This window comes from Globicephala melas, chromosome 15 (assembly GCF_963455315.2).
Source record: "Globicephala melas chromosome 15, mGloMel1.2, whole genome shotgun sequence".
Classification (NCBI taxonomy): Eukaryota; Metazoa; Chordata; class Mammalia; order Artiodactyla; family Delphinidae; genus Globicephala; species Globicephala melas.
In genome coordinates this window covers 14266772-14279049 of record NC_083328.1, presented here as the reverse complement: position 1 = coordinate 14279049, position 12278 = coordinate 14266772, and the positions used below count along the sequence as shown (strand labels likewise).

Below are 12278 nucleotides of genomic sequence, written 5' to 3'. Positions count from 1 at the left end.
TCCTGTTTTTGGGTGGAATGTTCTCTATATATCTGTTAGGTCTAATGGATTATAGTGTTGTCCCAGTCCTCTATTTCCTTATTGATCTTCTATCCAGTTGTTCTATCCATTATTGAAAGTGGGGTATTGAAGTTTCCAACTGTTGTAGAATTATCTTTTCTCCCTTCAGTTTGTCAATTTTTACTTCATATGTTTTGGGCTCTGTTAGGTCCATATATGTTTATAATCATTAAGTCTTCTTGGTGGGTTAATACTTTTATCAATATATAATATCCTTTGTCTCTTGTAACAATTCTTGGCTTAAAGTCTATTTTGTCTGATGTTAATATAGCTACCCTTGCTCTCTTTTGGTTATTATTTGCATGGCATATCTTTTTCTTCCTTTTTTTTTATGTTTTTTTTTTTTTGGCCATGCCACGTGGCTTGCAGGATCTTAGTTCTCCAACCAGGGATCAAACCCAGGCCCCCTACAGTGGAAGCACAGAGTCCTAACCACTGGACCACCAGTGAATTCCCTGGAATATCTTTTTCTGTCCTTTGACTTTCAACCTGTTTTTATCTTTGTAGCTAATGTGAGTCTCTTGTAGACAAAGTGGAGTTGGTTCCCTTCCTTCTTCTTTGTTTTGATCCATTCTACTTGTCTCTGCCTTTTAATTGGAGAGTTTAACCCATTTTCACTTATAATAATTACTGATAAGCAAACGCTTCTGTCATTTAATTATACTTTCTATATATTTTACATCTTTTTGTTCCTTAATTTTTCCATTACTGCCGCCTTTTGTGTTTTATTGTTTTTTTTTGTGGTGTACCAATTTGATTCCTTTCTCATTTTCATTTCTGTACATTTTTAAGTTATGTTTTGGTAGTCACCCTGGGGATTGCAGTTAACCTCTTTGACTTACACCACTCTATTTGTATTAGCATCACCTTTATATACAAAAACTGTGCTCCTATTCAGCTCTGTCACGTCCCCTCTATGTTATTGTTGTCACAAATTATGAGTTTACATGTTGTGTGCCCATTAACATGGATTTATAGTTAGTTATTTTATGCGTTTGTCTTTTAAATCATATAGGGAAAAAGGAATTATAATCAAAAATTACAGTAATACTGACTTTTATATTTAACCTATATACCTGACTTTAATTTTCCTTTTTCTTGGTTCCGTGTTTACTTGGTTTTTGTAAGCCTTTGGCTAATTCTCAGAGTTCTGACAAAATGACATCTGTTGGTTTTTGCTTAATTTTTAGGTGTGTCTGTGGGGGAACAAGCCCTTGGAGTTACCTACTCTGGTGTTTTTGCTGATACCACTCATAGTTTTTAACATTAAAAAAATTTAAGTTAAAAAATATTTTTAAAATCAAAAGTAACACTTGTACATATAAAACTTCAAATAGTACTTAGAGGCTTATAATTAAACACTGTACTTCCTTGTCTATTTCTATCTAATTCTTATTTTCCCAAGGCAGCCACTTTTAATTCTTTTACCTTTTTCATTTATATTCTTAAATAATAGTCCCTTCTTGCTATTGATTTTTTAAAAATTTCAAAATCATACACACACACACACACACACACACACACACACACACACACACAGCATCACTTCCCTTCCTCTTGTATGGTTGTATCACACTTTCTGGTTGAACCATTATTCATTGTCATTATTGTAACTGTGTACGTATTTGTGTATCTGCCCTATATACTAGATTATTATATTTTCATTCTTATACACTTATTCTCCTTAAGATTATTGCTGCATTTTTAAAAATAAATTTATTTATATTGTATTTTTGGCTGCGTTGGGTCTTCGTTGCCACGCACAGGCTTTCTCTAGTTGTGGCGAGTGGGGGCTACTCTTCGTTGTGGTGCATGGGCTTCTCATTGCGGTGGCTTCTCTTGTTATGGAGCATGGGCTCTAGGTGCACAGGCTTCAGTAGTTGTGGCACGCAGCCTCAGTAGTTGTGGCTCACGGGCTTTAGAGTGCAGCCTCAATAGTTGTGGTGCACGGGCTTAGTTGCTCTGTGGCATGTGGGATCTTCCTGGACCAGGGCTTGAACCCGTGTCCCCTGCATTGGCAGGCAGCTTCTTAATCACTGTGCCACCAGGGAAGTCCCCTGTTGCTACATATGTTTTGATTTCTCTATAACCATCACTAATTCCAGAACTAACAGAACTGAAAGTTGTTTTTCAGTATTCTGTAGTTGTTATTGATTCTTGGTGGCTTCTCGTGTGCCCTCTCCTTCTGCTCCACTGTGGCGTGGCTGCCCTCTAAGCGTTGCTGCAGCTGAAGTCCTGTGTCTTCCATCCACAGCCTTCCTCTCGCCAGCTTCTTGGGTTCCCTAATTCTTGTGTCTCATATCTTCTTATCTCTCTACTGACTTTTGTTTTTTGGAGCACATTCTCCAGTAGCTCTTTGAGAAAGGGTGTTTTAAAGGTGAATTTTCAGACTTTTCATATCTGTGAGTCTTTATCCCATCTTCACAGTTGATTGATACTTTGGCTGCGTATAGAATTCTAGATGGGAGTTATTTTCTTTCAGAAAATGGAATGCATGATCCATTGTCTTCTAGTTAGGAGTGGAACCCAAGTTTAATTTGGTTCTGAATTTGTATTATATAATCTTTCTTCACCCCTCCTAGAAACCTTAAAACCTCCAAATAAAATCCCTCTAACTATCTATTCTTTGCTCCGTTCTTTCCCCCAAATTCTGTGCGTGTTTTTCTTGCTTTCTCTGCTTGTACAGAACATTTTTTCTAGTTTATCTTTACACCAAGTATGCAGCCTTGTGGGTCCCCAGCTTTGACTCTTGTCTCCTGTGTGAGAATTTCCTCCTCGTATCATCCCTTCAACTTTACCTGCTCTTCCCTTGTCCTGTCCTGCTGTCAAAATAGTTTCTACAGATTCAGCAGATACTCTCAGCTCCATTTGTCACTTACCTCCTAGGATTCCCCTTTTTAGTTCATATTTGTCCTCTTTGGATTCCTTACGTTTTTGCCAACTCCATAATACATTTAAAATTATGCTTTTAAAATGTAGGGACTTCCCTGGCAGTCCAGTGGTTAAGACTCCATGGTTCCACTGCAGCTTTGTAGCCATATTGTTTCTGTTGCAGCTATCAGCTCTGTCATATTATTAAGAAAGTAGCCATAGATAATGTATAAATGATGGGCTCCTTTAGATTTGGCCTGAGGCTGGCTGGCCTCTAGCCCAAAATATCTCAAGTCCATCCAGTGAACTTACAATCTGGGAATGAATATTAGATACTTTGCTACTTTGCACAGTGTATTTCTGAAGCATTGATGTTCCAGCAGGAAGAGCCCTTTGGGAGCACCAGTGAGGAAGAGTCTGGTACTGAGGACCATCAGAGTCTAAAATCTGTCATTGATGTTGAAGACCTCGGCAAGATTATGGATCGTATGAAGAAAGAAAAGGTACTGTAATTTTGGGAAATGGTGAGCTGGGATCCGACAGTTGGTTGACATCTAGCATCTGTATTGGTGCATAGTCCATCTGAGCTCATAATTGGACAGTTTTAGTTCTTTGCCTCCTGTTTTGAGAGTTTTATACTTTTTTTGGCCATTATAACATGAAAATCTTTCTCAGCCCTGTGGAAATGAGCCCGTAGTAGAATAGACATAACTGAGGAAAGGGTAGATGGTTAGAGGGACTTTCCTCAGTGTTGTGGCTGAAGATGACAGGCTGAGCAGCATGATAAGATTGGTGTTGATATTCCCAGTGGAACCCTCATGTAAAAGTGCTTCCCTGTCGTAGACCGAGTGGTGTTGCGCTTAGGGATGGCACGGTGGTCTGTGGGTGTTGAGGTCAGCTTAGGTGGAGGCCCTAGGAATCTAGGAAATGTTCATCTAGGTTGTCATTGTCTTAGTTACTCGAAGAGTAAGAGAATGTATGGTGTAGTAGGGTTTTATGCAGAGTCTAATGATCTAAAATTGAAATAACATTATATATACAATAATATAAAAATATAAAGTCTCAATTTATGTGTGAGTTTTGGGAAATGAGAATATCCTAAGGTAAAAATGTATCGATTGCATAAGTCTTAGAAACAAAAGAAGCAAACTGTGGAAGAATCCAGGAAAGCCTATGATAAAATTAACACAAACTCAAATGAAACAGTTCAGTAAGGCAGCAGGCCATAGTAAGGTAAAAAGTCAACGCCCTTTATATTCCCAGATAATAACCAGTTAGAAGCTGTGGTGGGAGAGGACCCCATTTACAGCAGCTACATAAAAAATAAGCACGCACATAGGGATACACTTCTGAAGAAATAATCTTAAATCTCTACGAGGAAGACTTTAAAACATTCCTGGAAGATCTAAAAGTGCCTTGAACAAATGAAAAGAGCTTCCTCGTTTTTAGATATGGTGACTCAGTATTGTAACGCTGTCAGTTCTTTTAAGTTAATACATGAATTTGATGCAATCCCATTAAAATTCCAGTAAGGTATTTTTTTTTGGAGCTAGACTGGTTGATTCATGTGGAAAAATAAACATGCAAGGGTAGTTAGGGAAACTGGCAAAAGTCATGATGAGAAAGGCTCGCCCTACCAGGTATTTAAACTTACTACAAGGCATCTGTAACTGACCCTGTTGTACTGGCTCCCGATGAGACAGACCAATGCAACAGAATAAAATTCCAGGAATAGATCCAAGAATATAGGGAATTTCATATATGATAAAGGTGGTGTCTCTTTTCCCCAGGGGGAAGATGTACTTTTAAGATAAATGATGTTGACAACTGGCTAGCTACTCGTGAAAAGATAAATTGGCTCTGAAGCTCATACATACATCAGGATAAACTCCAATCTGAGGTAGATCACCAATCAGAGATATAAATGTTGAAAAATACGTAAATAATAGAATTAGATGCATTATTTAAAACTTGAAAAAAGATTTTGTATATGATCTGAAATCTGGAAACAATAAAACATTGAATATCAGTGATTTTTTAAAAAATTCACATAACTATAGACAAAATCAAAAGACAAATGATAAAGTGAGGGAAAATATTTGCCCCTTATACTATAAAGAAGGAGTTAATTTTTCTACCATACATAGCACTCTTAAAAATTGAATGAAAAAAAAAAGACTTTAGTAGAAAAAAATAGGAAAAACACATGAATAGGCGAGTCTCAGAAAAACCTCTACAAATAGACTTTAAACATATGAAAAAATCCTCAAATTCACTCGTAATGAAGGACATGCAAATTAAAACTACACTGATATACATTTCTCACCTAGAAAAATAGCAGAAATTCAAAAGTTGGACAATGCACAATTGGTGAGGCTCTGTGGAAACAGGCACCCATACCTTTCTGATGGGAGTCCAGAATGGTATACCCGTATGCAGGGGCTTTGGGCAGTCTTTACCAAATTCACACGCATTTACGCGTGATCCAGCAGGCCCAGATGTATAAATTTGCCTTGAAGATACATCTTCACAAATACAAAACAGCATCTGCACGAGGTTATACCTTGCAGCAAGTTTAACAAACAGCTATTGGATACTGGCTGAAAAAAGCATGATGTACCCACACAGTATAATACTGTTGTACAGCTGTGAAAAATAATAAAGTGGATCCATGTGCATTAATGTGATTTCCAGGTGGTATGATGTGGAGGCTGATACGAACTTAAGATTTTTAAAAATGTACGTTTATTGTCATGTTATATTTGCAAATTTATAATTTAAGTGTGTGTGTGTATAAATAATATTTTGTGGCTGTGTTTGTTGAAAGGACCTTTCATGTTCTGACACTAACTAACACCCAGTTAATTCAAATGACCTGCAGTTCAATTCAGTTCTGGCACTACCTGGAGTTAGTGTCAGACCCCCCATAGTCCTGTGCAAGACTGTCTCCACTTCAGTGGTAGCTGTAAGTCTAAGGGTCCACTTGTACTTCCGACCAACTGGTCATAAGTATGGGGGTTCTCATGTCCAATCCCCTCACGTTCGATAATTTGCTAGGATGACTCAACTCACTGAAAGCACTGTATAAATCTCCCTTGATTTACAATGGTGTTATGTCCCAATCAACCCATTTTAAGTTGAAAATTTTGTAAGTCAAAAACATATTTAATACACCTAACCTATCAAACATCAAAGCTTAGCCTAACCTACCTTAAACATACTCAGAACACTTAAATTAGCCTACATTTGGGCAGAATCATCTAACATAAAGCCTGTTTTATAATGAAGTGTTGAATGTTTCATGTAATCTATTGAATAACATACTGAAAGTGAAAGAGTGGTTATAGGGGTGCAGAATGGTTTTGCGTGTATTGGTTGTTTATGCTCCTTTGTGATTGTGTGGCTGACTGGGAGCCTTGGCTTGCTGGCATCACAAGAGTGTATTGTACTGCATATGGGTAGCCTGGGAAAAGACCAACATTCAAAATTCGAAGTAAGGTGTCTACTAAATTTGAATCGCTTTCGCAACATCAAACCATTGTAAGTCAGGGACTTATGGTTACAGTTTTGTAGCGAAGGATACAAATCAGAAACCACCAAATGGAAAGGAAGCATAGGGCAAGATCTGAGAGTGGAGGGTTGGGGAAGAGACCCAGAGTTTCTATGCCCCCTCATCGTGGAATCTGGGCACATCACCCTCCCACCCCATCCATGTGTTCACCACCTAGGAAGCTCTCCTGAGCTTTATTTTTTACTTTATAAATTTATTTGTTTATTTATTTATTTTTGGCTGTGTCGAGTCTTCATTGCGGTGTGCGGGCTTCTCATTGCAGTGGCTTCTCTTGTTGCAGAGCACCAGCTCTAGGCGCGCGGGCTTCAGTAGTTGTGGCACGTGGGCTCAGTAGTGGCTTGTGGGCTCCAGAGCGCAGGCTCAGAAGTTGTGGTGCACAGGCTTAGTTGCTCCATAGCATGTGGGATCTTCCCGGACCAGGGCTCGAACCCATGTCCCTGTGTTGGCAGGTGGATTCTTAACCACTGCGCCACCAGGGAAGCCCTCTACTGAGCTTTAGCATCCAGAATTTTTATTGGGGTTTCATTATGTAGGCATGATTAATTAGATCATTGGCTAGGTGTTTGAACTCAGTCTCCAGCCAGCCTCCCCTCCCCCTCATGTCTCTGGAGATCCAGCTGGCCCAAAGTTGCATTATGTGATTGTCTTCTGGTGACCAGCTCTTTTCCTGAAGCTATCTAGGGGCCCACTGTGAGTCACCTCGTTAGCATAACAAAGACACTTCTGTCTCTTTAGGAAATGCCAGGGTTTTTTGAAGCTCTGTGCCAGGAGCTAGGGACAAAGACCAGATGTATTCTTTATTGTGCCACAGACCTAGAAACAAACGGAGTAAGCACTCAGATCTTGTTTTCTAAAATCATTACCCTACTAAAAGGAACTAGGGCTCCTTGAAGAAATGGCTGATTCCAGGGTTGGGGAAGGGAGTGTAACAGATGAGCCTGGGATGTCTTGTTGAGTAGGTAGGTCCTCAGTGTCTAAAGGATATAGGAACCAGCTTGAGGAGTTTCTCACAGGCCAAATATGGGGCAGTTTGAACATCAAAAATCAACATAATGATGAACATAATGGATTATATTACATCAAATTAAAAAAAAATCAATCCTTGTGCTACTCAAAAAAAAAAAGGGAGGCACAGGAGAAAGTTTTTTTTTTGGACTTTTTCTTTTTAACATTTTTATTGGAATATAATTGCTTTACAATGGTGTGTTAGTTTCTGCTGTATAATAAAGTGAATCAGCTATACATATACATATGTCCCCATATCTCCTCCCTCTTGCATCTCCCTCCCACCCTCCCTATCACACCCCCTAGGTGGTCACAAAGCACCAAGCTGATCTCCCTGTGCTATGTGGCTGCTTCCCACTAGCTATCTGTTTTACATTTGGTAGTGTATAAAGTCCATGCCACTCTCTCACTTTGTCCCAGGTTACCCTTCCCCCTCCCCGTGTGCTCAAGTCCATTCTCTATGTCTGCATCTTTATTCCTGTCCTGCCCTTAGGATTTTCAGAACCTTTTTTTTCTTTTTAGATTCCATATATATGTGTTAGCATACAGTATTTGTTTTTCTCTTTCTGACTTACTTCACTCTGTATGACAGTCTCTAGATCCATCCACATCTCAACAAATGACCCAATTTCGTTCCTTTTTATGGCTGAGTAATATTCCATTGTATATATGTACCACATCTTCTTTATCCGTTCGTCTGTCGATGGGCATATAGGTTGCTTCCATGACCTGGCTATTGTAAGTACTGCTGCAATGAACATTGGGGTGCATGTGTCTTCTTGAATTATGGTTTTCTCTGGGTATATGCCCAGTAGTGGGATTGCTGGATCATATGGTAGTTCTATTTTTAGTTTTTTAAGGAACCTCCATACTGTTCTCCATAGTGGCTGTATCAATTTACATTCCCACCCACAGTGCAAGAGGGTTCCCTTTTCTTCATACCCTCTCCAGCATTTGTTATTTGTAGGTTTTCTGATGATGCCCATTCTTACTGGTGTGAGGTGATACCTCATGGTAGTTTTGGTTTACATTTCTCTAATAATTAGCGATGTTGAGCAGCTTTTCATGTGCTTGGCCATCTGCATGTCTTCTTTGGAGAAATGTCTATTTAGATCTTCTGCCCATTTTTGGATTGGGTTATTTGTTTTTTTAATATTGAGCTGCATGACCTGTTTATATATTTTGGAGATTGATCCTTTGTCCGTTGATTCGTTTGTAAATATTTTCTCCCATTCTGAGGGTTGTCTTTTTGTCTTGTTTATGGTTTCCTTTGCTGTGCAAAAGTTTTGAAGTTTCATTAGGTCCCATTTGTTTATTTTCATTTTTATTTCCATTACTCTAGGAGGTGTATCAAAAAAGATCTTGCTGTGAGTTATGTCAAAGAGTGTTCTTCCTATGTTTTCCTCTAAGAGGTTTATAGTGTCCAGTCTTACATTTAGGTCTCTAATCCATTTTGAGTTTCTTTTTGTGAATGGTGTTAGGGAGTGTTCTAATTTCATTCTTTTACATGTAGCTGTCCAGTTTGCCCAGCACCACTTATTGAAGAGACTGTCTTTTCTCCATTGTATATCCTTGCCTAGTTGACCATAGGTACGTGGGTTTATCTCTGGGCTTTCTATCTTGTTCCATTGATCTATGTTTCTGTTTTTTGTGCCAGTACCAGATTGTCTTGATTACTGTAGCTTTATAATATAGTCTGAAGTCAGGGAGTCTCATTCCTCCAGCTCCGTTTTTTTCCCTCAAGACTGCTATGGCTATTCAGGGTCTTTTGTGTCTCCATACAGATTTTAAGGTTTTTTTGTTCTAGTTCCATAAAAAATGCCATTGGTAATTTGATAGGGATTGCATTGAATCTGTAGATTACTTTGGGTAGTAGAATCATTTTCACAATGTTGATTCTTCCAATCCAAGAACATGGTATATCTCTCCATCTGTTTGTATCATCTTTAATTTCTTTCATCAGTGTCTTATAGTTTTCTGCATACAGGTCCTTTGTCTACCTAGGTAGGTTTATTCCTAGGTATTTTATTCTTTTAGTTGCAATGGTAAATGGGAGTGTTTCCTTAATTTCTCTTTCAGATTTTTCATCATTAGTGTATAGGAATGCAAGATATTTCTGTGCATTAATTTTGTATCCTGCCACTTTACCAAATTCATTGATTAGCTCTAGTAGTTTTCTGGTGGCATCTTTAGGATTCTCTATGTATAGTATCATGTCATCTGCACACGGTGACAGTTTTACTTCTTTTCCAATTTGTATTCCTTTTATTTCTTTTTCTTGTCTGATTGCCATGGCTAGGACTTCCAAAACGATGTTGAATAATAGTGGTGAGAGTGGACATCCTTGTCTCGTTCCTGATCTTAGAGGAAATGCTTTCAGTTTTTCACCATTGAGAATGATGTTTGCTGTGGGTTTGTCATATATGGCCTTTATTATGTTGAGGTAGGCTCCCTCTGTGCCCACTCTCTGGAGAGTTTTTATCATAAATGGGTGTTGAATTTTGTCAAAAGCTTTTTCTGCATCTATGGAGATGATCATATGGTTTTTTTTTTTTTTAAGATTTTTTTGATGTAGACCATTTTTTAAAAATAATTAATTAATTAATATTTAATTTTGGCTGTGTTGGGTCTTCATTTCTGTGCAAGGGCTTTCTCCAGTTGTGGTGAGCGGGGGCCACTCTTCGTTGCGGTGCGCGGACCTCTCAATGTTGTGGGCTCTCCCGTTGTGGAGCACAGGCTCCAGATGCGCAGGCTCAGTAGTTGTGGCTCACGGGCCTAGTTGCTCCGCGGCATGTGGGATCTTCCCAGACCAGGGCTCGAGCCCGTGTCCCCTGCATTGGCAGGCAGATTCTTAACCACTGTGCCACCAGGGAAGCCCGATCATATTGTTTTTATTTTTCAATTTGTTAATATGGTGTATCACATTGATTGATTTGCGTATATTGAAGAATCCTTGCATCCCTGGGATGCATCCCACTTGATCATGGTGCATGATGGTTTTAATATGTTGTTGGATTCTGCTTGCTAGTATTTTATTAAGGATTTTTGCATCTGTATTCATCAGTGATATTGGTCTGTAATTTTCTTTTTTTGTAGTATCTTTACCTGGTTTTGGTATCAGGGTGATGGTGGCCTCATAGAATGAGTTTGGAAGTGTTTCTTCCTCTGCAATTTTTTGGAAGAGTTTGAGAAGGATGGGTGTTAGCTCTTCTCTAAATGTTTGATAGAATTCACCTGTGAAGCCATCTGGTCCTGGACTTTTGTTTGTTGGAAGATTTTAAATCACAGTTTCAATTTCATTACTTGTGATTGGTCTGTTCATATTTTCTATTTCTTCTTGGTTCAGTCTTGGAAGGTTATACCTTTCTAAGAATTTGTCCATTTCTTCCAGGTTGTCCATTTTATTGGCGTAGAGTTGCTTGTATTAGTCTCTTAGGATGCTTTGTATTTCTGTGGTGTCTGTTGTAACTTCTCCTTTTTCATTTCTAATTCTATTGATTTGAGTCCTCTCCCTCTTTTTCTTGATGAGTCTGGCTAATGTTTATCAATTTTGTTTATCTTCTCAAAGAACCAGCTTTTAGTTTTATTGATCTTTGCTATTGTTTTCTTTGTTTCTATTTCATTTATTTCTGCTCCGATCTTTATGATTTCTCTCCTTCTGCTAACTTTGGGTTGTGTTTGTTCTTCTTTCTCTAGTTCTTTTAGGTGTAAGGTAGATTGTTTATTTGAGATTTTTCTTATTTCTTCAGGTAGGCTTGTATAGCTATAAACTTCCCTCTTAGAACTGCTTTTGCTGCATCCCATAGGTTTTGGATCGTCGTGTTTTCATTGTCATTTGTCTCTGGGTATTTTTTGATTTCCTCTTTGATTTCTTCAGTGATCTCTTGGTTATTTAGTAACGTATTGTTTCACCTCCATGTGTTTGTGGTGTTTACATTTTTTTCCCTGTAATTCATTTCTAATCTCATAGCATTGTGGTCGGAAAAGATGCTTGATATGATTTCAATTTTCTTAATTTTACTGAGGCTTGATTTGGGACCCAAGATGTGAGCTATCCTGGAGAATGTTCCTTGCGCACTTGAGAAGAAAGTGTAATCTGCTGTTTTTGGATGGAATGTCCTATAAATATCAATTAAATCTATCTGGTCTGTTGTGTCATTCAAAGCTTCTGTTTCCTTATTTATTTTCATTTTTTATGATCTGTCCATTAGTGTAAGTAAGGTGTTAAAGTCCCCCACTATTATTGTGTTACTGTTGATTTCCTCTTTTATAGCTGTTAGCAGTTGCTTTATGTGTTGAGGTGCTCCTGTGTTGGGTGCATATATATTTATAATTGTTATATCTTCTTCTTGGATTGATCCCTTGATCATTATGTAGTGTCCTTCCGTGTCTCTTGTAAGGAGAAAGTCTTTACAGAAGGTTTACAGATTATAAATAAAGAGGGCATGATAGAATTAGAAAATTATCTGTTTGCAGTCCCTAGTGTAATAATTGATTTAAGCAAGGATTAGGTGAAATGTCTTTGAGCAACAGATATTGACATAGTCTCAAAACATCATGCCAGGAACTAAACCACTTAGACGTGCCAAAAATAAATAAATCAGTGTGGAAAAATAAATTCCCCGTAGATTATTTACTAAGCATAAAGGGAAAAATGTACGTTTACAAAGAATCAAATTTAGCATCATCATTTATGTTACAACTTGACCTTATGTACCTCCTGATATGATCTGTAGCAAGGTATATACGACATCATCTATGCAATTTTGTG

The 12278-nt window shown here is 38.2% G+C and overlaps 1 protein-coding gene across 5 annotated transcripts in view; it reads left to right on the top strand.

Annotated features, from left to right (window-relative positions):
* LOC115861274 (S-adenosyl-L-methionine-dependent tRNA 4-demethylwyosine synthase TYW1) overlaps nt 1-12278 on the top strand; it is a 214719-nt gene that overhangs the window by 15537 nt on the left and 186904 nt on the right. For all 5 annotated transcript variants that reach the window (XR_009559100.1, XM_030871931.2, XM_060285164.1 and 2 more), the window contains exon 7: nt 3315-3434. Coding sequence is in view for 4 of the 5 variants with exons in the window: in XM_030871931.2 (XP_030727791.1) it covers nt 3315-3434 (120 nt within the window). In the remaining variant the exon portion in view is untranslated. The remainder of the gene's footprint in view (nt 1-3314; nt 3435-12278) is intronic.